Source organism: Cuculus canorus, chromosome 1 (assembly GCF_017976375.1).
Source record: "Cuculus canorus isolate bCucCan1 chromosome 1, bCucCan1.pri, whole genome shotgun sequence".
Lineage (NCBI taxonomy): Eukaryota > Metazoa > Chordata > Aves > Cuculiformes > Cuculidae > Cuculus > Cuculus canorus.
In genome coordinates, this window is record NC_071401.1 from 96,504,105 (window position 1) to 96,530,854 (window position 26,750).

Sequence of the window (26,750 nt, forward strand, 5' to 3'; positions counted from 1 at the left end):
AAAGTGGAGAAAACTGGGGCATCTTGGCTTCTGAAGTCTCACAATGAATGGGATTCAAGTGATTTAAAAACAACATTAAAAAAAAACACAAAAATGGAATTTAATCACTTTATCTAAAAATGTGTACTACAAATCATACTACTAAAAGCTATTTGGACGGCCTGCAGCTTACAGCACCACTGCACTGGAAAGCAACTTTCTCCAGCACTCAAAGGCAGGATTAACCCAAATTTCAGCTCTACAGAACTGTTTCGCCCATAGGCATTGGTTCTTGTTTATGTGCCAAGGAAATATGGCTGGACCCTTGAATCAACACTGTTGAACTGTCAGCATGGCCCCTCAGGCTGGTTTTGGCTTAGCCAGTTTGTGCTCTCCCAAACAAGTCCCAAAACAATCTCGGGAGAAGACAACCAGAGGAATTATTTTCATGGGAAGCCTGGATATGACTACTCTGTCCTGGAGGGTAAGGGAATTTAATGCTGGAAGTGCAAGCATACACAGTCAGCTAGCCTCTGCACCCAAAAAATAGTTGAGCATAAGGGTGAGAGTCCCCAGGATGGCACCATGTTCTCCTGCTTTACACAAAGGGTAAAGTGAACAGAGCTCTGCAAACAAGCTCCACCAACCTGCTGTACACATGCCCTCCACACCTGCAAATTGTTCATCTCTGCCTCAGGCATCCATCCTTTGGGAGAAAAGAACCTCACCATCTCAATACCTACTGATTGTCTGCAATCGCCTGGGATAAGTATCCCTTTTATTGAAGAATCACAAGGGCAGACCTCAATTGCCGACACAGATTACAACTGCACACACAGTCCCTCAGGATTTGTTCCTTAAAAAAAAACATGGTTTGACAGGACAAAGGGGAAGTGGGAGAAGATATGAGGCAAAAGGACTCTGGAAAATAAAGGCTGTTTTCACCTCTTTCCCCCCACTTCCTCTTCCTCTTGTCTTCCCACTTGTTTTTGCTCCCAAATAGACAGACTCAGTATGCAACAATGGAAGGACTACAGAGTCTTTCCTTCTACACACATAGCAAAGAGAGCTATTTTTCAGTGTGCTTACCAAACTGCAGACATGCAAAGTCTCATACTTCTCTTTCCCATGTGGTAGAACCTATGTACAGAATTTTCCCTAAAAAGAGGCTAACCCCAATTATGTCCTAAAGGTTTGGAGACTGAAGAGGCCAAATCTATCCTTTTCTATTTCAATATATTACCAAACCCAAATAAAGAGGTTTGATTAAGGTTTCTCTTTTTTCCCTTTTTCCTCCTTTCCTCCACTGCCAGTTTGTCATCTCCAGGTTTGGGGTTTTTTTCCCTCTTTTTTTTAATACAGTAACTTTTCAGTAATGGAATTTACAGTGCATAAAATCGAAAGAAATTTTCTTACAGAGAAAAAAAAAAAAGGCAGAAATCTACTAACAGCTATCATGTCTTAAGCACTACAAGAAGAGACGCAGTATCTTCCTGTTGTTGCCGTAAGAGAAATGAGAAACTGAAAAACCCAAATGCAGTGAGCAACATCAAGAACTGCTAAGATGGCTGAGGTAATACAGGTATGTTAAAAAGAACAACTAAACAGCAATGTGCATCAGAACCTTACATTTAAAAATCTTTCAATACAGTTTTTTAATCATTTAGATTTTACACATCAGTAAATGATTACTTATCTCCACCTCAACACTCACTCAGCTTTGTAACTGCCTGACTTCAAACACAACCACCTGCTTGCCTTTGGTATATTTATACATGTATACATGGAAAAACAAAAGGTTAGTACTGCAAATGGAAAAAAAAACCACAAAAAAAAGACAAAAGGGAAAAGAGAAAAGACACCACACGACATGTTCTGCCTTCAGCAGAAATAGGACAACATGTCTCATATGGTCTCTAAATAGGTTAAAGTTGAGTTGATCTTACTATTATAGCGTAAACAATGCCTGGGTTGTGGTTATGTTATTTGAAAAGAAAGACTTCTAAAAAAATCAAATAAAACAAAAAACAAACAAATAAAATCTCCAGAGACCTGTATCAACTTCTGTATGTTTAGCCATACCCTTAAAAGTTCACTATTTACTCACAAAGAGAAATAGACAAACATGAATATTCCAAGCGAACAGACACAGACCAGTCCAGTATTTAGTAATAGTTTAACTTTTGGAGTCTCTTCCAGCATTTGTAAACAAACAGTCTCTTCCTCCATCTCCCGAACAGCTCTCTTGTTCATGTTTTTACTTTTAAAGCCACAGAACCAATCTATGAATTTCAAATGTCTTTCTCTATCATCAGTCTCTTCCTCATGCTTTTTCTCCCCCATCAAAGCTGCTTGTCCGTTCGAATAACAATCAACTGGTGTCTCTACTTCAGAGTGACTCACAGAAATCACCGGGTTGCTGTCATCTCTGCAAGTAACCAGGAGATTGATATCCTCCGGCTTAATATTTTTAATATTTTCTTCCGATCTGCCGTTTGGAATGATATGGTTAGTGTTTTCATTGCACTTGAGGATGCTCTTTTCTTGCACTTTGTACAGCTCCCCCTTTGCAGCATTCTCTTTCACGTTCCTGTTTTTCACGGCCCAGAAAGTGGTTGTCCGAACCTGCTCTTTTGTAGGCGGAGGAGTGAGAAGGCTTACTACAAAGGTCACAATCCCAGTGATCCAGAACAGAGCTGTTGCAACATACATGTAATGGATGTTTTTGATAAAGCTTGGCCTAGTATCCGGCTGGTTACACTCCGGAGCACGATAGATAAATGCCAGTATCAACCGTATAGCTCCAAGAACAAACCCGGCCATTCCACCATAGAAAGCCCCCTGCTCATTGCAACGTTTCCAAAAGATACCCATAAGAAACAGAGCAGCCACCGGTGGGGTCAAATAGTCCGCTACCTCTTGAATATAAAGGTACATCTGACCACCTTGCATCTCTACAATTATTGGGACCCAGGCAATGCTTATAACTACCATGAACGCAACAAAGACTCTTCCTACAATCATCAGTTCTCTAGACGTCGCACTCTTCCGAATGAGTTTGTAGACATCAAGTGTGAATATAGTGCTGGCACTGTTAAATATCGAGTCCAAGTCACTCATCAGTGCAGCGATCATCACAGCCATCATCAGTCCCCGCAGACCAACCGGCACAAGTTTCATCACCAAACGTGGGTAGGCAATGTTAGAGCATCCAGCTCTGCTCCCGCAGACTTGAAAACAGTGTTCCGGATTAATGCAGGCGATATCATCTGCAAATAGTATTCGTGAAATCATCCCTGGGACAACTATAATAAACATCGGCAGCAACTTTAAGAAGCCTGCCATCAGAGTGGATCCTTTGGCATGCGCAATGTTTTTTGCAGCTAAAACTCTCTGAACTATGACTTGATCAGCACACCAGTACCAGACAGAAGCTGGGGTCTGTCCCAACAGAAATCCAGGCCAAGGAATATCTTCATCTGTTGGCTCACGCAACATTTTAAGAGCATCAGGCTTTGGGTTGACATTGCAGGAATTGGTATTGGAAATGTTGTAGGTTAACAAGATAGACGTAATATTTGGTGACGCTAACATGTACCTTCTTTTAACTTCTTCAAACCCACCAACCTCAGTAATACTTATGATCATAAGTGTGAGGGCACCAATAATCATAAGCAGAGCTTGAAGGGTGTCTGTGTAGATGACAGCCACAAGACCTCCAGTCACAGTCAACAGTGCAGTCATTCCAATAAGGAGGATAACTGACAGATAGAGGTTCCAACCTAGCGATTCTTGAATAAAAAGTGCCCCTGAATACAAGTCAACTGAGAGTTTGGTGAAGATATAAAGAATTAGAGACAACGCTGCAAAATATATTTGAATTCTATGCCCTCCAAAACGCTTGGACAAGTATTCAGGCATGGTGTACACTCCTGACCGGATGTAGACTGGGACGAAGACCCATCCTAAAAGCTGCAAAAGCATTAAGGCGTTGAATTCCCATGCACCTACTGCAAATCCACTTGCCGCTCCAGATCCTGCGAGCCCAATGAAATGTTCACTTCCAATATTGCTCACAAATAAAGATGCACCAATAGCTACCCAGGTCATAGAACGCCCTGCCAGAAAGTAGCCACTTACGGTGCTCCGATTGTATTTCCACATGGCAAAAAAACCTATGCACATTACAAGCACGAAGTACAGTGCCACAATGGCAATGTCTGCTGTTTCCAAAGAAGCCCTCATTTTTGTAAACAAAATGACTTCGCACAGCTGACGTCCACTTCTCGCCCCCCAGCAAACGTCTTTAAGCAACACGTGCACCAGTTAACATATATCAACACTGTGGATCAAATTCTTTGTCCCTTGGTTTGCTGTCCTGATGCTGGTGGTTGTGGTACATTTACTTTCTCCGCTTCTCAAATGGAAATTTGGAACTTAGCACGCACTTTTAATCCACATTCCACAAGAGCATCAGCCTTAACTCAGTTGATGTAGGAGAAATTCTTAGTTGCAGCTAAGTTTAGTGAGGCCTACTGTACCAACCCTGCAAGGCAGCAAAGACAAAAGACAAAGATTGAATTAGAGAAGAATTTCACGAAGTATTAAGAAAAAAAATTTGAAGTCTAGTAAAACAATGACCGAACACCACGAATTTTTCCCCCTTACATTTCCTGCTGTATTTATGCAATCCATAACACACAAATATTTGTAAAACTAAGTAGTTACGCCTTTTATAAGTCAACATTAATGTTTACAAGTACATTAAGGGACACAGCAATTCTGGAGTATTAAAGGACCCAAATTCCCCAGGACAAGGCAAGGAACAGAAATACATGTTGTTTTTCTTTAGAGTCTCACAAGTCTACTTCTCAAGCCACTCAACAGGCCTTCTTCTTTCAAGTAACCATAGGGAAAAGAAAACAGCAACCGCTAAGGAGTATTAACCTGGCTAGTTATTTCCTGCATTGCTTTAGCCCTGCACCACACAAATCTCGATAGATCCTGATGTCAAATGCATGCACTTGAGACCAACTGGCTGCTAAAGTTAAATAAATAAATAAACAAACAAATAAAATCAAAGTCAAGTCACAACACTGTCAAGAAACAACAAATTTAAGACCAGCTGGAGATTCAGGGTTATTCTGCGGATTTTACATTAATTTGCACCTGGATACTGATGATCACAGGGTTACTTTTTGCTATCAGAGCTTTTTGTCTATATGCCACATGATCTAAGTGAAGAAAATTCAAATCAACCAAGTTACAACAGCAAAGCTGCACCTAACATCAGGCTCTAGGGTATTTTTCTGCCATGTGCCTTTTGATAACCTCACCCATAGGGTTTCAGGATTTTTTTTTTGGAGCGGTCTAAGCACAGTAGAAAAAAATGGACCAATTTTGGTAGAAGTCAGTTGCTGGGATGCCAGGAAGCACCGTTCTCACCACCATCCATCTGCCTCCAGGCATGAAGACAACCAACAGCAGAGGTGTAAGGTTTTGAGGCAAAGCATACCCTGCCATTCTCTTCCTGAACCCTCAATCACACCAGTTCTACTGCGGTGTGACAGGAAATAGGCACTCATTTAGGCAAGCAGGACTGAAGTGCTCAAAGTAGAGAGAAAGGGACAATAAAAAGACTTCCCAGCCAACAACTGGACAAGTGGGAAAGGAAGAGGCACTGAAGAGCTGCAGACTGGCTCCTACCTCTGCCACAGAAGTAGGATGCTCCTATCTCCTATTTATGTATTGGGAGATATCATTTACCTATACCCTCCCAAAGGCATTTAATGGGTTTATAGTGTTGGACGTAAGATTCTTCTACACTGAATGGGCACAGCAAGGGAGGAAAAGATCAAAGTAAACAACCAGTATAGTCTCAGGATCAGAACGCAAATCTTTAGCATTCAGGATTATTACAGAAGAGTAAGGAACAGGGTCTGACTCCATTCCTCTTTCCCACCCCCTGGTAAAGGTAATTAGGCACAAAAAAAATGACTAGATCTTTTTTCTGACCATAAAGTCCACCAACCTTAGAAGTTTTACAAGGATCAACCTCAGACATTCCCCCCTTGCACTTCACTTGCAGAAGTGCTTTGGCACTATGCTGAAGCTCACATTTCCCTATCGATTCATCTATGATTACTACAAACACCCAGACAACGTAATCTAGTCTTTGGTTGGTTTGCTCTTCGGCATCCCTGCAGCATATCCATTTTGTTATTAAAAAAAAAAAGTAAATTAAAACATTGCAAATTCTCAAGACAAACCATAATAAAAACTATAGGTAAGGTTGAAAACGTATGCACAGCCCCCAACCCCGCCTTACTTTGTGCGCTATTAAAGGCAGCAATGGTGTTGACGTAAGAATACACGCTTCTCATTAAGGCAGATATGGCTTGCTGTAAGCTTTTTTAAAAATATAACTTCAGCCTTACGGAAAAATCCACGATCATGATATTCGTACAAGCTGGCTGTTTTTCAAGAGTAGTTCAGAATCAAAAAAGATAATAAGGGTTCTCCATCACCACCACAAACCCACATGAGAATACAGATATTCATTCTGCTGGAGTTATGGCCAATAATGAGAGACTATGGAGACATGGTACAAAATGGACTGATTACAGTAATGTGCTAAATTTATCACGCTCATAACCCTCAAACCACAGATGTATTTTAAGTTCTTCCAAAGAAGAATTCATATTTTTCCCCACCCGCAAATGCAGAAGTTAAATAGTCAATTAGTTTAATCCGACACAAAATTATGAACACTTCAGAACATATGACACCATCAGATACAAGTATAACATACTACTCTTAGTTTAAGCACTTTGGAGTAACACTTCAATAACATTGCACCTTTTACTACATTCAGCTAAAGCTTTTCAAATGCAACCACATTATAATGTTTAAACCAAAGCATTAAATATTTAAAGGGAAAGGGAAGAAGAAATTTTACCAAGACACAGCGAAGAGAAAATCTACTACAGAGAGAATTAGAATGGGCAAGCTAAAGGAATAGTAATAACCAATATTTTCCCCCTCCTGTTGTCCTGCTCTGTTACTGAAAAATATTAAAGACTTGAACTTTAGTTCACTTCTCAACATCTTCTGTAGGCTAATTAATGACCTTGTAAAACTATACTGTACAGCAATACATGTAAGTCACAAAAAAAAAATCTGTTAAAACTATGACTGTTTGATACAAGAGGTACCCAGCTCACAGAATGACTATTACAAGCACATTCTGAAAAGTGTGCAAGTAGAAGATGTAGCTGTCCTTGAATAAATTGTGACATTTCTCAATTAGGACACTCACCAAACTGCTATGGGCCAGTTCTAACCAAAATAAACAATATGTGAAGTTTCTTGAGCACTCTCCACGAGAAGGTGCAGACAGACCATGCATTTTAAATAATCATTCTAGAGATATTTGAACCACCACCTTTGTAATCAACATATGTATTTTGCAGGATTCTGCTTACTTGACTTGAGCAGGAAAAGACAAAACACTTCCAGTAGCTGCTACTAATGTGCTGCACTGTCACTAAATTACTGTACTGAAGTAGCTTCTTGTACCAGTTTCTTATTAGACCTAATTCTAAAATAACACAGGAACTTCTTTTTCATTACAAAAATGAGACTCATCCCTTTGAACTTTCAGCAAGTTATAACCTCAAGTCTTAAGAAGGACTTTCTGAAATGCCCCATGTGAGTTTAATCTCAAGTTATTAGAACAGCATACACTGTGGCACAGACCAGAAAAAAAAAAAAAGACAGAAAGACAGCACTGCTGCCAAGGACTGTGAATTTTTTTCCCCTGAGGCTGTTTTCTGGCTGGATCATATCAAAGACACAAAACAATGTGCTTCCCTCCGGTCTGAAGATAGAGGGCTACAGCTCTGGTGAAACAATGCATATGTCTCTCCAACACGCAGCCTGTCCTTTCAGAAAAAACATCTCAAGCAATTCCCTGAAGACAGATTAGATAATGTGAAGCAGATTTAGGGTGGGATTTTTAGGAGAAGGTTGTATGACTATTTTAAAGGAAAACTTTCTCCACAGTGCTTTTCTAAAAAGATGGGTCTTCAAATATGCCAGAATCAAACTGTTCCAGCCCTGAAGCAACTATTTGTTTTCTGCTCAGTCTATTTCTCTTCTCAGCAGATTGGAAGTTTCTTTGTTGACTTCCCTTTTCTCTTGCAGTTAAGGGTCAATCCCAATGGCCAGCGCTTTAAGGGTTAATTTGAGGATGTACATGCTCACACATCATACAGGAGTGTCCACTGCTATCACCTGTTAAGGAATTAAGTACATACTTAACTTTGTTCATAGGCTTCAAAGCAGTTTTGAGATTCTTTCTTAGAAACTATATTTTTCTCCTCCACTCTCACCTTCTTCAAGCAGGTTTATGTTAACTCGCATTGGCAGCATTTTACGTACCAAACAATTCATCTGCACAAAATACGTTTCCAGATTGCCAGGCTCAACACCTACACGGAAAATATTATTCTTCTGGGAGAGACTGTTAAAAGTTTCATGCCTTGAGCAGGCCTGTAGAACACTCAGCCTCAAGAGCGTTGTCTGGCCTGCTCACACCACAGGCTACCTGCTATGGACACGCGAGTTCCTACCTGTCCACTGCTCCACAGTAAACACAAGGTTGTCTGAGGTAGCCTATCTCTGAGGAAAAAAAAAAAAAAAAAAGAGACGAAAAAGCTTCATATTGCAGCACTCTAGAACACAAAAAAAAAAAAGGAGCACAAGTGTTCATCATGGAATAACTGATACTTATCAACTTATCCTTATGTAGCACACGCCCTTGAGAAAGCAGGGACTATCCTCGTCAGCTGCTCAACAGAGCCCTGAACATCCAGGGCCGCAGTTTCAGGACTTTCCCTCGTAAACCGGGAGATAGGGCAGAAGAACCAGGCAGGAATCTCACCTGAGAAGCAGGAGAGCTCGAAGGCAGAACTTGACCTGTAACATCTAATAAATAACTTGAGTTAAGGACTGGCATTCCCAGCAGCTCAACGGGCTGGAGTACAGAAGTACCACATTTACAAGTTACCTGAGCCTGCAGCGACCTGACTAACCTGTTTGCCACACGTGCTCTGCTGCCCCAAAGTGGTACTGCATTGACACTTCTGCTTGGAGAACACAGGTGCCGCAGAGGCAACTCTACAAATCACCACTACCATAAATGTCCAATTTGAGGTGCAAGATTCAGGTCGGTCACTCAACGGAGCGGTTATGAAAACATAATGCACTTTTTTTGTCTGGGGTTTCAGGAATCACTCCAATTCTGGTCTTCATTTTACTGCAGCAGAGAAAGAAGCTCACTCCACAATACATTCTTCGATTCTTTTCTAAAGGATGGCTGAAGGAAACATGAGAGAATTAAGTAACCTCACAGCATGCAGTTCAGCAGTAGAAACAAAACTACACTAGGTTTGCCAGTCAGAAATGTAATGGCTACTGCGGACTATTAAAGAGTCAGTAACTGAAGTACCATAAGGCCAGCTGAAGCAGAAATGTGGTGATTAAGGGTGACGTGATTAAGGCCAGCTGTGACTAGCAGTGTTAAGAGTAGTAGATCCATTCGGTTGCTGGTTTTGTTTTTAACCATTCCTCCCTCACCTATTCAAAGCATATACACCTATCCAGGTCTCTCACCAAGTCACAAATAAAGGAGGGTGGAAAAGAAAAAGGACAGAACAGAACACAGCTTTATTGTATTTCTCCTTGTGCACTTTGTAAACAGAAGCCACAGTATTGTTGAATTGCAAAGCAAGAGAAAAGTTTGTTTTCTAAAACCTACATCACTAGCAGTGCTTCAGCAAGCCACTTCATGCCACTGCCTGTGGCATTCACATTTAATTGGTTTCTTTCCCCGTAAGTCAGTCCCCAGCACTCTGTCAGGAACAGCGAGTTATTTGCTTCCACTGTTCTTTCAAAAACTCTAAACACCTAAAAGGGAGGTGGCAGGAAGGGTGGCGGAGTGTTTAAGCTGGAGACAGGAGGAGATAAAAAGATCCTTTTTATTTGTTAAAATAAAGATACCTAAAAAGAAAGGCTATCTTCTCCACACCCTACCTAGACATACTGTAGTCATCTTACCCAGGTCTCAAGAAACAGATGGGCTAGTCTTTAAGTTAAACTGACTATTAGTTTAAAGAAAATATGTGGGTAAGTACTTCCTTCTGACCTTCACAAAGGTGTCGGCTTACATTTACATGGGTGACAGATGTTAAAGTACAGCTGCCGCTCAGCAGCACAGAGGAGCTGGCCCCCTCCTCCCTGGCAAATAGGCAAAATCACTTGTGCCTCTGCCACAACTTGTGTAGATGACTACCAGAGGCTCAGATGCCAAAGACAGGTTGTTGCTACAAGCAGCTCCATCCCTCAGCAAGGAAACCAGGCTTTTCTTTGCAACGGTAGACAGATGACATCCTTCTTTCTACACAGAAACTGGAAGCAGAAAAGGAAAGAGGGTACTGAGAAGCCACGTGGTCAACAGTAATTAAGTAAAGAGCACAAGAGGCCAAGCAGGGAAGGCAGGCCATTTTTAACGGTGGGAGAGGGCATCTCCTCCAGGAGATGGCAAAAAATAGAGGATTCTGGCATCATGCAGAATTTTCCCTGCCAGGTGTGTCAAGGCATCAGCCGACAAACTAAGTTGGAAGCTGCAGAGGGACACTAAGCCTCAAATTGCTTCTTGTGACAACTTAAGTTCAGAAGCACAAACATTTTCACTGCCATCAGCAAGTACCATTTACCCAAACTAATTTGCTGAAGTACTAAGTGACTAAGACCAACAAGAAGAAAATGGGTAAAACATGCATAAACGTAAGTATTTGATCTCTGTAGCGGATTTGGGACCATATAATGAAGTTTTTTGGATGTAAAGGACAAACAGTATCACACTATTAAAAGCATGCCATCAGAAAACGTTGTAAAATCCCTACTGCTACTGAAAATTACTTTTCTTTAGCTGCAAGGTAAAGATGTGATCCAGTTAGTAGTTATCACCATTCAGCACTAACTGATATCACTGGCATACTGGTAGCCTAGAAAAATGTGCTGAAAAGTATTTGGGCTAGGAGATTATATACTAGCAGAGAAAGAATCTGTGTAAGTGCCGGTCACTATGCAAACAGGCAAAATGCTAGGAAGAAATTCTTCCTAAAATTTCAAGTGGGAACAAAAAAATAAAACAGACTTGGTAAGCTTATTTAGGGCTTCAAGTTCCCACCACATTTACGGCTGCCCACAAAAAAAAAAAAATATTACAAGTTTTATTGAAAGGTTAAACAGAAGTCTGAGGTGTACATAATCCTAGAACTTAAGCTTGAGTCTCTCCAAGCTTCTTAGTCTGCTGAGTGGCCTTGCAAGATCTCTGATCTTTTTGGGGGATCTTAAGACACCAAAACAAGGCTTAAAGTGACCTCAGTTATAAAACAACAAACACTACTCAAGCTTTGTGATAACCTATATTCACAGCCTCCAAACATTGATTTCTTTTTTTAAGTCTCAAACACAAACACCAACTCCACCGAAAACATTCCCCTCCTGTACATGCTCTGCATGTACCTTTGTTTTCCACTATTATTCTACAGGAAGCACAAAGACTGGCTTGCAAGCGGACAAACCAGGATTAAAAAAAGATGTGAGAAACAGCAGAACAATAGCTCCTATGTAGTTCCTCACAACCATTTTTCTAGGTTTTATGATTCTTCCTTTACACCATCTGCTTGTTTTCCTCCCCTCATCCCACCAGGAGTGATGCATTTTTGAAGTATCTCATTTTCAGCACCAGTATCTGCACTAGTGTTCCCACAGTGTTCTCTTCACTTCCACAGATATGATCTTATTTTCCATATTTTACTTCCCATCTTTCCAGTCCCATTTCTACACAGGGCCTTGACCGACCTGGTCTAGCAGAAGGCACCCCTGCCCATAGCAGGGGGGTTGGAACTGGATGATCTTTAAGGTCTCTTCCAACCCAAACCATTCTATCTCTTCTCTGTCATTCTATATTTTGCACCCTTAACGTCCCTTTTACTTGTATCCGCTTTCACCTTCTTATCAGCTCCTCTACATAACGCACATCAGAGATATTCCTAATGGTCCACTGGGCAGGTGGCTTTAAAGGGAACAATCTGGTGTCTAGTGCTTCCTGCTGCCCTCAGATAAGCAGTACACAGGCTGGTATATGCAGCTCTGTGAAGCAACTGCTTCCACATTGCCTCCATTGACTTGTAGCAGAGGAGGTCTGGGCAGCTACGGCTCCAAGAATTATTACCCTGCTCTAGCTGGAGTCTGACAAAAAGCAAGATGAGTTATTGGATCAATAATCAACAACAACCATAGTTATTTTTGTGTGGAAATCGCCAACATTATGGTTGTGGGATATGGGAATTTGAGAAATCAGCTCCTGAAATAACATGCAAAGAAATAACTTCCATTGTTACAAAATACGGTATGTGTCATGTACCAGCAGAAAGCAAACATATACACATATTCATACTTGAATTAAACAGCGTACTCCAAGTGATATAATGAACATCTTTAAGAGAATCAGCCACTTTTGAGGGTTATTTACAACAAAGGAGAACAATACTGCTCTTTTATCACAACAGGTTCTCCTTCCTTCTTTTTCAAGAGTTAAAGGACAATCTGTTCTCATGCTGAAGTTTACAAGCATCTCCCTGTTCATACAGGATGCATCCACATGTATACACACACAAAGTGAACAAATAAGAAGAGATACATAGACAAGCAAGAAGAGCACATTGCTAAGTACGTAAAGAGGGCAAAAAGGGTAAGTCCTATCTTAAAGGTTAAGTCACCACTCCTGCCCACTGAAGAGGGGCTAGCCAAATCCCACTTGAAGTCTGCCAGTTCCAGCATGGACAGCCTGCTCACAGTCCTGCCTCAGCACACAGGCTTGCAGCTTTACAGCTTAGGGAACAGGAGTGGCAGTTAATGAGTGCACCCTATTACATACACCCACTCAAGCACATCACTCAATAGACTGCAGAAGTCTGTATAAACCAAGAGGCTTTTAAGTCCCTCATTCTTGCCATCAACTTAGTATTCACTTTGGACAACTTTGTCAAACTTACCCAGCTAACAACTATCTGCTATAAAAGAGCTTGAACTATTTTGTAGAAGAGAATAATCCTCTACCTGCGCCAATAGCCAAGCCAGGCACATACCCCACACTTGGCAGAAACCTGGGAGAAGACCGCTCTCAAGTATCAAGATTGAAAAGTGGAAAATGTCAGCCAAGAGGGCGTCATTCTCAAGTGTTGTCTGGATCACACACTTCAAAATCCAGTTATTCTTATGGAATTGCTTAAGGCAGAAAACAGAAAGCCATCTCCTACAGGAGAGTCAATGTTAGCTCTTGTGATTTTCCCATCCTGTCTTTTAGTTCCAACTCTTCAGTCTTCTTTCCAGCACCATCCCTGACAGAAGGGTCCTTCCCTCCCAGGCATAACGCTGAAGAAGAGCCCGTTTCTAAAAAAAGTCAAAGGAAACAGAGAAAACTTTTCTGTAATTTTAACCTGCTAAGTAGGGGAGAAGGGTGAGGCAGATGTACAAATAGTGCAAGAATAGGTAGGTTCACCAGAAATGAAAGAAAATAAAACCAGTATTCGTCTGCTTACTACCCCTCTTGGTTCTCCCTCCGCCTTCTTCCTAGCAACTGAGATATCAAAAGCCCAAGCGCTGCAGCTGCCTACACAGCAATTAAGTGTAACAGTCAAGATGTCAAGCAATGCTACTGTCCATTACTTTGTCTTTCCTAAAATAGCTAATGATCTCCAGAGCAGGTAGGGAATTTTTGAAACATGGCAATCTCCTCCAAAGGCAACAAACAGAAGCTGAAGAGAAGTTACACTGCATGAACACATCAGTCACAGCAAAAGTCCAGATTCACTGTAGTATTACAGAGGTGGTCGGTGGGTCCCCTAGCCCAGGTATTTGCTGAACCAAGGTAACTAGGTTCTAGACTATGGCATATAGTATGTATTAGTCTTTTGTTACAAACAGTGCGGGACAAGAATATGCCACTAATAAAACACAGGTGTGTTTCCTCATTTTTAGTGATACACTGCAATGTAAAGTATCTTCATACTGTCCATTCACTTCTGTTCCGGTTACAAAGTTCTTTTGTTGAAGACAGGTGTCCCAGCTCGCAAGAGTCAAGCAGCAGCAAGAACAGCATGGGAATACCGCCACCTTCTCCCTCTGTCCTAGGTTCCCCAGGCTGTCAATTTTCCTTGGAGAGTGTCTCACATTGCCGCCCTGTGGTCAGTCTGCAAAACAGCATCAAAGCAATAGGAAGCCATTTCCAGCTCTTCCTTCCCTTCCCCTCCTCCACTTCCTTCCCCAGGCTCTCAAGGGATTTTCACAGGACAAGGAGGGTAGGAAGAGCAAGCCTCCCAGAAGAGCTCTCCATACTCCAGCAAGCAACAGCTCCTGCTAATTCACTATCAGGTCACTACCCTTTCCTGCTGAAGGTCCTGCTCTGCCATCATCCTCCCACTGAAAGCCAAAGATGACTCCCCTGGGAGAAACTTAGAAATAATTAGAAATTCATCTTTTGCCATGAACAGTACAGCTCAGAGCATGAGCAGCTGTGTCTTCATTTGGCACCTTTACCTTCACCACAATTGCAGTCTTTGACTCGGGCTGTTAAGGGTAGGCAACGTGCTGTTATCAGTAGCATACAGATGTGCATAAACAAGTCTGCCTCCAAGCTCACTGTGCCATTTGTCACTTGCACATTGGAGCACAGAAAGCCACACAAAAGGGCAAAATTCATTACTTCCACCCTCAGTCCCCTTCAGTTCACTGGCCGCACTCCTTTCTTTTCCCAAAGCATCTCCTCCATATGCTCCCACACAGTAACACAATTCAAGTCCCTCACTGCAGCTACTCACCAAATACAGTGATACCACACAGAAGGGGGGGGGGGGGTATGCATCTATTTATTTCTTCTTTTGGGGGGTGGGGGGGGTGGAGTGTTTAATCACTTTCCTAACAGCCACTGGCTGGGGTCTCTGCTGATCAAAGACTGCCCCCTTAGGCAATTGATAAATATGGTATTTCTAGTCTAACCCAATTACCCGATCATACGCTACCTACTCCAGAATAAAGTCATGAGTTCTTGTGGAAAGTACATGCATACAACTGGTGACAAAGTCAAAGTAAGTTTCCCCCTTGCCTCTCCCCACTGCAACTCTTGGACACTGCATTTCTAGGACACAAAAGGAAAGCTGAAGAGACTCTGAGGAAGCCTGCAAAGAAGCAAGGGGACACTAAAGCATCAGGTAGGACTGAATGGTCACCCTCACTCCATAACCATGTCCCAGCTAGCTGGGTATGGAGGCAACCAGCTGCACAACAGACTCCACAGTTCACAACAGAAGCCACACGGAAGAAAAGATTTGAGGAATCCCCAACTTGAATACAAGCAGTGCTAGGGAACAACAGAGTTTGAAGTGACAAAAATTAATTTGAGGGATTTATTCTGCCTAGATCTATGAAAATGCCAAGGTAACCATTAAAAACAATTGTGGGCTGGGGAAATCCCAAATCCCACAGAATCATGAAGTTTTCCTCTGAAGAGAGCCATGAAAGCCTACCAGACTGTAGCTCTAAGAAGGTTTGCTATCAAGCTGCCAGGGAGCTCACAGGAGTTAACAGCCCTAAAGCACAAGACAGACAGGCAGCAGGGGCTTACTTTTATTTGCAAGGCAGAGGAGCTGTCAGAGATGACGATGCCACAGACACCAAGAGAAGAGTCAAGACTTGCTCAAGCCTTAGAGGACAGTAGAGACAAGAGCACACAGCCACCACACAGAGGGACTGATGTGGCAGGAACAAGTGAACACCTGCCCCGGGGTAACTTTATCAGGAAGCAATAGTGTTGAGAAGCAATTCAATTTACTCAGGATTGTATGCGATATCTCCAGCTTCTACAGGATGCAGTTATGTAGTCATTTCACAATTTCAGGCTTTTATTACCCCATATTCAGGTCTCCATGTTTTGACTAATTTAAGTTTGCGTTACAGCTGAGCTTATTCACTGCTATGGGGGTCATTAGAGCAACACCTGTATCAGGATTCTCTAACATCATGTAGCATGTAACCACTACAGAATTTTTTTTTCCTCAAGTGTTGTCATTATAAAAGAAAGGCAGTAGTAGCAAGACAGTGGAACACAAAAAAAAAAATCACTTAGATCTGGTGTACTGTCAACAGCAACCAAAAAACAGCACCAAGAGACAGGCTCTAAAATTTAGAGTTACAACAAGGGTAGGTTAAAAACAGTAGTACATCTGAACCAACACTTAAGTGTTTTAACATAACCACACAGCTAAAAAACACCTTAAAATACATCCATCAGGTAAGAATACACTAGAGAGTCAAACTTCAATGAAGAAAAGATTGCAGACATTAAATCCTAGATGCATCGATGCTCATTAGAAGCACCTTACAGCTAAAAGCTTATTCCTGCATCGCTGTCCTCAGATCCTAGGAATCAAAAGTTCTTTTCCACCAGACACTGCTCCACAGCATCCTTTCTGAGCAGTCAATTTATCAGTGTCTCAGTATTGTGTCAGCTTTGCTACGCTTCCTGCTCTGCTCTGCATTTATAGTGACTGCATGGCACAATGCATCTCCCACGTTAACAGCATGTATACAAAAAGCATCTCATCACCTTACCTACACCTTATACACGAATAGAGATACGGAGGGGGATCACATGTTGACCCAATCCACCAAAAGCAGCGTGTTTTGTCGGAGCGAACGCTGCTCTGTAAGGTGGTGCCACAATGTCACCAGATTTTTTTTCCCCAGTTGCTGTATTTCTCCGCTAGAGGACTCACCTGAGAGGTCTACTACAGCTTCTGCGGTTAAGCTGAGTTAAAAAAAAAAAAAGCCAAACCTGACATGTGGATGCTACATGTAAAATGAATGGAAATGTACTAGAATATGCAGCACATGTAATACGTGAAGACATGCCCCTGTAATTACAAAAGAAACACAGCAAGGCTATTTAGCTTCTCTGCTGTTCTATGACAAATATCCATATTCATTCAAACGAAGCTTAAATGGGAGAACGAGCATGTACACACTGGGTCAGATGAGAAGGGTTACAGCCTGGGAGAAGTGCTGCTACATTCCAACACCAGCACTGCATATTAAGCTGGAAAGCAGCAGATAAACAAAGGCTATAGAAGGTACTAGAAAAGAGCCAGTATCAGCTATTATTTTTCCAAATAAAGGGTCCCATCTACACGAAGATGTTTCAGTTTTATTATTATTTTTACGCACAAGCACACACACCTCCCACACTGACTGAGCTCTTGTAAAAGAGAAAGAGCATCCTATCACTCCTCTCGCTCCCACCATGGCTTATCACCACGCTGCCAAAGGCAGTGGCAGCGGCTAGCAACCCTTCCCGTATCAGCAGAGCTCAACTGGTGTTGGCAACGGCAGGAAGGGGGGAGGAAAAAAGAAATAATAAACGAATTCTTGGGACTTTCCTGGTACATACGGAGACTGGAGAGCCGGGGAGCTGGGAGCACGCTTTGACCCCCCCGAGGCTCACCGCGAGGCCTCCCGGAGGCGAGGGGACATCGCGTGGGGCCGGTGTGACCTAGCGAGGAGCCCTGGGGAGACACCGCAGGTGCTGGAGAAGGGGAGGAGGAGGGAGAGGCAGGCGGCGATGGGGAGCGCCGGTGCCGCAGAGGGAGAGGGGGACGCGCTGTCACCCGCGCAGCGAGGCAAGGGCTAAGGTCGCCCGCACCAGGCGAGGCGGGAAAAGGGAGCGAAGAGGAGGGGAATGGGGAGAGGAAAATCGCATCTGTTCTGCACGAGTGTGGGAGCTGCTTACCTGCGGGATAAAGGGGAGAGAAAAGGGACTGCGGGTCTAGGGAAGCCACCGAGCAAACTCTCCGGAGGAGCGGAGGGAGGCGAGAATGAAAAGAGGAAGGGGAGAGGAGGCAGAGAAGACACAGGCGGGAGCCCCAGGCACGCTGCGCGGCTCCGAGCGCCGAGGGGAGGGCAGGGCTCGCCCCGGGGACAGCGAGGGGCTGGGGAAAAGATCCGTCAGGGCCCCCCAGGCTCCCTCCCGTCTCCCCGCCCCCCTCACTCACCCTCTGCATGGCTTTCAGGATCAAAGCCAGTTCATAGCGGGGCATCTTAGAGCTGGCCGCAGCGGGAGGAGCGGGGATGCTGAGGGGCAGAGAGGATGGGGTGGAGGGGGGTGGAGGGGGGTGGAAGTAGGAGGAGGGAGGCGGCGGTGCTGGTGGGATGAGGAAGGGAGCACCGGAGGAGGAGGCAACGCTGTTTCCCCTGCCCGCGCGGCTCCCAGGCTTCACAGGCGGCGGGGCGGGCGCCGCGGCTTAAAGGGCGCCGGCAGCTGCGCAGGCTCCGCCGCACCGCCCCCTCCCCGCCACAAGCACCGCCCCCGCCGCGCGCCCGGGGGCTCCGAGGGGGCTGCCCCGGGCACGGGGAGTGGGGGGACGTACACACACACACACACTGGGGGGGGACCGGGAGGAGGTGGTCGGCGGGGAGCTGAGCCGAGCCGGGCGGGTGCGATGCCGCCTTCTCCCCTGTGGATGCGGCGGCTCGGGGCGGGCGCTCGCCTCCCGCCTGCCCTGCGCGGCGGCGGCTGCTGCAGGGAGTGGAAATTTCCAGCGTGTCCGCCCCCCTCGCTCCCTCCCCCCGCTCCGCTCTCACACACACACTCACCCGAGACCGCACATGGTGGGGAGGAGGAGGAGGAGGGGGGTTACCCTGGCTCCTCGCCACTCGCGCCCACGGTCGGGGCCGTGCGGCCGCGGTCCCCACGCGTTCGGGTGGGTGGGATGGAAAGGCAGGAGATTCCCCACCACCACCACCCCGCAATGCCAAAGGGCGAGGAGGGCTGCCCATGTGTGGGGAGCACCCCCTTGGCGCTTCCAGAACCTTCCATGGGTGCCCTGCAGAAAGATGTGCAGGTGGATGCGTTTGACCCACAGAGGAACTGTTCGTAAAGGCTCGTGGTGGTAGGAGCAGGGGCAATGGGTATAAACTGGAGAGGGGCAGGTTTAGACTAGACATAAGGAGGAATTTCTTCACTATGAGGGTGGTGAGGCACTGGCACAGGTTGCCCAGGGAAGCTGTGGATGCCCCATCCCTGGAGGTGTTCGAGGTCAGCTTGGATGGGACACTGGGCAGCCTGATCCAGTGGGAGGTGTCCCTGCCCGTGGCTGGGGGGTTGGAACTGGATGGGCTTTAAGTCCCTTCCAACCCAAACTATTCTATGATTCTATGACCCGGGGAGGTCGTGGAGGTAGAGCTGAGAGACTGGAAAATGGCTTGGCCTTGATGCCTGGATGCTCCCAGAAGGGGTGGTGCTCCTGGGCAAACATTTCCACGCACATCCTTGGCGTTGTGCTCATGCAGCCATCACTGTCAGCAACACCGATACCCTGTCACATCTGACACCAGCATCCAGCATTAGTAGTGCTGGAAATCTACAGCCACCTGCATCCCCCCAAGAGGGACATTTGGAGAGGCTGCTGTAGGCCAGCCAGGGCTGCCCATGTGTGGGGAGCACCCCTTTTGTGCTTCCAGAACCTTCCATGGATGCTCTGCAGAAAGACATGCAGGTGAATGCAGCTCGCCCACAGGGGGCTGGGTGCAAGGAGCTGGGGAAGTGGTGGAGGTAAAGCTAAGCAAGTGGGAAATGGCTTGGCCTTGATGCCCGCGTGTTCCTGGCAAAGGTACTGCTCCTCAGCAAACATTTCCACGCATGTCCTTGGCTTTGTGCTTGTGCAGCCATCAAGGTCAGCGACACCGATACCCTGTCAGCGGCACATCTGACACCACCGTCCAGCTTTGGCGGTGCTGGAAATCTACAGCCACCTGCATCACCCCAAGAGAGACATTTAGAAAGCCTGGTGGTACATCAGGCTTGTTCGGGCTTGTTGTTTCCTCTACAGCAGAGATGTGTCCATCTCTGACGTGAGCTCACACGTACCCCAGAGCCCACGACACATGCGGTGGCTTTAAATAGAGCAAGCTCACGCCAGGTTCGTGCTCAAGGTTTTGAAGCCCTCATTGTCTGCCCTCAGAAAAGGGGGAAGTAGGAGATGAGAGAGCAGAGCCACCATGCTGTGGCTCAAGGGGAAGCGGGAAGGATAGCAGATCTTGAGAGTAAAAACCCTTAGCGAAATAGCTATGAAATACCAGCCCCTCCCCATCAGGAGAGACCTCAGCATCTCACCTGGGAACCTGAGCCATGCCTTTCCCCACCAGCTAGGCAGGGTCACTTGTTTTTGCTCCGCTTGCATAGGGGTGATACCATATAGTTGGTGAAACAAATCCAAGGTGCAGGTGTTGCTAACTGGAAAGTTTTCCCAGCATTTTTCCTCATGACTTGCATTACAGCCTGCACTGTTAGTGCTGTGGGCCTTCCTCTCCCTCAGCACGTATGAGTTCCAGGTAGTTCCCTACAGGTGCTGTACACTACAGCACACTGTAGCCGATGGGGGTGCTAGGAGCTGTTTTGTGTACCACTAAAACACATCAGCTGTTCAGGGTGAATTGCCTATGCGGAAGTATTTACACATATTCCCAAACTCCCACCCCTCCAGTGCCTGGGCAGTAATTGCCAGTAGGCTGACAGGTATAATTTACTGCCTTTTGGTGCTTACCACATGCAAGCCTGCCCTGAGTTACTTTGCTTGCCTTTGTTTTTCTTAAAATGGCATTGTCTGGTCTGAGCTTCTTCCTTGTTCTGAATGGGTGCCCAGCCAGTTCCAGGGGAAAAGTAGATAGTCTGTAAGTGATGGTCCCCAATAGAAGTGGGAATGCCCAGGTATCCCTGCCCTACACACACACACAGACAACCATTCCCACCCTCCCAGCACAGGTATGAGTGAGCTGTACTGTTCCCTTCCTACAACATGAAAGCCCTACACCCTGCTGCTCTCCCAATGTTCTACCTGCCTAAAACATTCCTCTGCCAGAAAAAAAAAAGGAAAATTATTCCATCCGTGTTCCTGAAGTCTTTCTCACACGCAGAATTTTATGCAGTTTCCTAGGTCTATATACTGAAATATCTAGTGCCGCTTTCAAATGCCAATATTTGATTCTCAGTTGGATATACATTTATATTCACTGTTCATACTCACTTCAAACTGCATTCCTCATGCAAGACCCGCAAACACACATCTGCAGGTGGTCAACAAACCCTCTCCCCCTCTTTTGTGAATCACACCCACCCTTCAACACTGTCTCAAGACCCCGCAAATGTGAGACTGAGCCCAAGTCCACTTGTATCTGTGCCTGGGGTTTGCTCACGCATGCAGAAACACTTATGCATGAGATCTAATAAACACACTCCCAGAGAGGCATTCCTATACATATTCACGAAATGAGATCTGTATGCCTGAGGGCCTCTCATGCATATCAGCAACACAGAAATAGTGGCTATATCCATCTGTGTCTGAATGCCACGCGTGTATGGGCGTCTGGTCTCATGAATCGTGCCTACATATAGCTGTGCACATTCGCTCATGGACTGAACACTGCATGCATCTGCATTGTCCCATATCTTTGTGGGAGTTCCTAATGCTTTCTGACTTTCTCGCTACTGATACAGCGTGTCCACAAGGTATGAGCTACCTTGAGTCTCACAAGTTTGGTTTTTCCTCAAAGCACTAACCACAAGTATCCAAAGACTGTAGGAAACTCTCGTTTCATGTTTTAAAGCACACAGTTACAGAAGAAGGTCTGAAAAACATGTAGTGGATGTGCTGTAAATACTGAGTATGGAAACATAAACTCATCTAATACAAATTTTCTTTTTTTTCAAGTAACAAGTGTAAACTTTTGAGAGGCTCAAGTGGTGACTTATTCATGCTGGAGTTTGGGCATGCTACAAAGGCAAACCATCCTCTCTGTATTTTGGTGTCTTTCACATCCATTCCCATACCAGAGAGCAGCATAGAGAGCGCTAACAAATAACATCAGTAAAGCACAAGATAAAAATATGTCCTCATGCCTCCTATATACATATGTAAATACAGAACTTATTCTGTGGAAAAGCTGTTGGAAATGTTTTAGGGATGTAAAAAATGTCATGCAATATCTCATAGACCCCTGACAAAGAAGTTAGTCCAGCATCACAGGATTAAGATTGAAAATGAAAAAAAAAAAAAATACTGCACTTTTAAAACCTCAAAATTGCCATTAATAGCCTCTATAAGCACAACTATATTGTCTTCGGTGATCTCTTTCTTATGAAGGAATATATCTAATTTTGAATCAAGTACTCTGTGCTCCACAGAAAAGCCAATTCTCTCCTCTTAATAAGAGATTTAGTTTCTAGCTGTGATACATTGCACAATATCAAACAAAAATCAAAATTTATCACAGCTTTAAGATTAGAATGCTGGCTATCTTGAACTTCAGATTTGAACAGATTTTCAGAGGTGTTAGCAGAAAACAGGAAATGCCTGTGGAAAGAATAATTACACTGCCAAGTGTGTTTTTGTTTGCTTTTACTGGTGTTCGTAGACTATAGACAGAGAGATATAGATACAGATACATGCTTATTCTCCCCAGTATTTACTCATCTTCTCAGTAAGCATTGTAGCTAACCACTATACATTTGAGGTAACGGTGGGTGAACTCACTTGTACAAAGCCAGTGTTGGGAATACCTGCATGGCTCTGCAGTCACAGCAGAGATTGTGGTCCAGACATACTCCAAAGAGGTGACAGATGAAGCTGTCTCAGAACATTAAAATATCAGAAGTCATCTGGCCCCAAAGGAGCAGATGAGTGAGCAAAGCTGAAGTGAAGGATATAGTTTTAATAGATCGGGCTGTTGTAAGCTTGTACATAAGGCTCCTGAAGTGTCTGACTGGAAACGTGGCCCTTAGACACACAGGCGGCGTTGCCCCTGAAGGAAGGACTGAAAGAAAACAGACTTGAGAAATGAAGGAAAAGTGGGACTGTCAGGCTAAATTGTGGGCCAAAAAGACCACAGCAGGGACAAGTGGGCAGGAATGCAGTCAAGATTGTGATGTGGTGCCGTCAAACTGAGACTTGGATCTAATGGGAGGATGTGAAGGAGAGGGCAAGGAGAAAGGGAGATGTAAGAATGAATGCTGAAAGGGCAGTCTTAAAGAAGACTAGGACAGGGAAAGATGAGGCTGTGCTTGAAGAGAACAGGAAGGATCATGCATTTCAGAGCTTCTAATAAAACCTGAGATCTCTGGATTCCTCACTCCCACTCATCCCCGCCACCAGTCCTTTTCTATCAGCAAATACCTGTGAATTCCCCAACAAAATAAATTTGTCCCATATTCTTCCTGTCCATGCACAGATGACAACCCACTATTCTTATCAGTTTCCCTGCTAGCTGAGACTGGCAGGGAGCTCTGCGGCAAAACTAAAAGCTTCAGCCCTAATGACATTCACAAAAGTATGATGCTGCATGATGGAAGGGGGTTGATTATTTTTTATACTATTTGCTTTTTTAAAATCTAGATAATTGTGCACACATAATCTGCTTTAAATGAGAACTAGGTTGCAAAATCAATACTACATAATGAGGAGTGTTATTTTCTCCTTCCTCTGCTTTGCATATGCATATGCAAACTATATAATTGCATACTTTTCTCTCCATGGGATCTCTGCCACATTTATTTTTCAGGGTGGAGCTGCTCTGGAGCTGTGTCAGGACCGCATAGTGGAGGAGGCCACTGTCTACAGGATTTTTTCTGTATTTGTTTCAGCAAATGGAAGTTGTGCAGTAAATGACAGTACAGGATCCTGTGAAAAAGGATGAGCTTTTGATTAAAACAGCTGAGCTCTACCTTAGGAATGGATCCAATCCCTCCTTTGCCACAGAGTTCTTGTATGATGATGAATAAGTCAGTTAAACCACACTTCTTGCAGGTGGCCACATATTCCATGTTCCTACTTTCTGGGTATCTGAATTGACATTTTATCATCTAATTTGCAGAAGTACTGAATAATCCCAGATGAAGCTGAATTCAATTGGTGCTAGACGTCTAAAGTGCTCTGACTGAAGAATGTATCAACTTCTTGAAATATTCACTTGAAATATTAACTCTCTCAATCCCAGTAATCAGAATCTACAAAATCTTAAACTGCAGATCATTCCAACCCAAGCCCATCCCAAAACCGTTGTACCCCAAGATGTAATAAAATGTACTTATGGCTGGTGATTCCTTTCTAGGGAACGCGGAGGAAGAGGCATCCATTTGCTGTTCAGCCTGATATGCCAGGAGGTATTCTGCCCACCAATAACCCAAATCCAAGATGGTATGGTAAGGTTACTGTGACTTACTTGGCCCTCTCACAGAGACTCTCTGCTGCCTCTCTGCATATGAGTTAATGGTCCTGCCAGGTAGGACCATGAGCAAGTCAAATACACCTTCATAGTGATGGGAGTGACAGTGGAGAGGATCTGACAGGGGATCTGACAGAGTCCAGTTCTTCTAGGCCAAGGCTCTGGCTCTGGCACACACTGAAAATTAATATGCAGTTGGGAAGGTGGAGTCACCACGAGGGCTCAGGTAAGTTTTCAAGAACTGCTGCATGCCAGTGGGACTGAGGGAAAAAGTGGAAAGAGAGGGCTCAACTGTGTAAGTGAGGCTTTAAACTAAGAGGTAGGCAGGGCAGTGAGACAGTCCAAAAGTAACAATAACAATTGTAACAGTTCATGAGGAATACAAGATGACAAGGAAACATCTGTAGATGCATGAGCAGGTAAAGGAAGGCCCTGGAGAGAAGGCTACAGAGCCACAGCAGGCACACCATTGGTTCTGTGCCTCAGCTCACAGGCAGCAACATGGTTTAATCTCAGTGGCTCATGAGCCCTCCAGCATGACCATACACTACAGCAAACTAAGGACAAGACTAAATGCATAAAAGGAGTCTGTAAGAATAAAAACAGAACGGCCAAGGCAAAAAAAAAAACTACGCAACAATATAATTAGCAAAGGAAAGAGAGAGTAACAAGAAAGCACTTCTATGCTTTAGAAATTTGAGTAAGACAATGGCAAGAAAATTAGCTATATATTAAGAAGGGTGGAAAGATATTTAGAGGTGACACAGAAAAAGCCAAAGTGATTAGTGTCTTTTTCCCCTCACTTCTCAGCAAAAAAGAATTAACTATGATCAGTTGACTAACCATTGAAGTCTAAGGCTACATAGCAAAAAGAACAGAATCAACTATTTCAGTAAATTGGGTATTTTCCAGTCAGCCAGACCTGGCAGAAACCAACTGCGAGCACATTGGAAACTGGCTGAAGCAATCTTAGAGCCATGAGGGATCCTTTCCCACAGCTCCTGGAGAACGGAAAACCAGACATAGGTGACTGCAGCGCCTGATTTAAAAAAAAAAAAAAAAGAAGAAAAGCAACTTGAGGAATATAGGTGAAGAAAACAGCCTAACTTGACTTACAGGAAATATACTGAAACAAATAATTAAACAAAGTTTTCTTTTGTGTATGGGAAATAATGAAATGATAAGTAGAGTCCAAGAAAGATTTACCAGGAACAAATCATGCCAAACCAAGGTAATTTCCTTCTCTGACAAGTATCAGGTCTAATGGACAATGGATATTACGTATCTTGACTTGAACAAGGCTTTCAACACAGTCTTTTATGATTTCTTGTAAGTGAGCTAAAACGAAACTGTTCTAAGGTGGACTTGTAGCTGCTTGAAAAAAAAAAATATTAGAAGAGGAATTACCATCAGTTTATTGTTGAAGTGAAAGATTTATGAAAAACGTTTCTGCAGATGTCCTTCCCAGGACTCATACCACTCGCTATTTTTGCTGTGTTTTGGAAGATGGAATATTAAGCATGGCTACAAAATTTGTAGAGAAAGTCCTACAAGCACCGTGGCAGGATTAGCATCTTAATCAGTTGAAGAAATCGTCTGAAAACAATAGGATTTGATGTAGTAAGAACAAGTGTATACCATTATGCTTTGGTAGGAATAAACCCCCAGCAAGGCAAAAGACCTGCACAAAAATGCTTTGGGGATTTTGGAGGAGCTCAAACTGACTAAGAATTAACAGTGCCAAACTGGTCTAGAAAAGCAAGTATCATGCTGAAATGTATAAATTGGGTAGGCGAAATATGTGAAATGATTTCTCCACTCCTGCTCAGCACAGGTGAGGTCTCAAACTGGAAAATGGACTGATCTTTGGTCATGGAACTCAAGAGAGAAATAGGCAATTAGATAAAGTCCTGTGGGCAAGACAAAGTACTAAAAGTCTTTAAAAAATTACCCTGGAGGGAAATCTCAAAGAGCTTGATTTGTTTAGTCTAGAGAAAAGAGGACTGAGAAGAAACATGATAACAGTCTTCAAATATGTAGATGATCACTGCTCAGTGGAAGGCAGTAGGTAACTCTTAATGCTTAGAGGGGAGCAGGAAGCTTAAATAGTATGTAGTGTTACAATTTCTGCTATGTACAAGAAAAAAACTTCTTAGCTAGGAGGCTAAGAAAGCCTTGGTGCAGTGGAGGTCATTGTGTCTTTAGCACTGATGGTTTTAAATAGAGCTGAAGAGGGGAGTACTGGACACAAGGGCAACAGCCTGTGGGGCAAGTGTACATAATAACTTGCAGACACATGATTGAAAAGCATACATAGCATCTGGAACTGGGAGTCATGGCATTGAGAGAGTGCTGTCGTTGGATAAAGTGTC

The 26,750-nt window shown here is 44.0% G+C and overlaps 2 protein-coding genes across 2 annotated transcripts in view; both read right to left on the reverse strand.

Moving 5' to 3' along the window:
* Nucleotides 1-18,290, reverse strand: part of MRPS6 (mitochondrial ribosomal protein S6) — a 45,744-nt gene extending 27,454 nt beyond the window's left edge. Inside the window, exon 1 of the mRNA XM_054086893.1 lies at nucleotides 18,156-18,290. Within this exon, the coding sequence (XP_053942868.1) occupies nucleotides 18,156-18,200 (45 nt within the window). The 5' untranslated portion in view covers nucleotides 18,201-18,290. The remainder of the gene's footprint in view (nucleotides 1-18,155) is intronic.
* On the reverse strand, nucleotides 1,306-18,293 carry SLC5A3 (solute carrier family 5 member 3). Its single transcript, XM_054086879.1, has 2 exons — nucleotides 18,156-18,293; nucleotides 1,306-4,525 (listed from the first exon to the last, which is right to left on the reverse strand). Exon 2 carries the CDS (start codon nucleotides 4,222-4,224, stop codon nucleotides 2,083-2,085), a length of 2,142 nt encoding a protein of 713 aa, XP_053942854.1. The 5' UTR covers nucleotides 4,225-4,525; nucleotides 18,156-18,293; the 3' UTR covers nucleotides 1,306-2,082.
* Nucleotides 18,294-26,750: the final 8,457 nt, after the last annotated feature.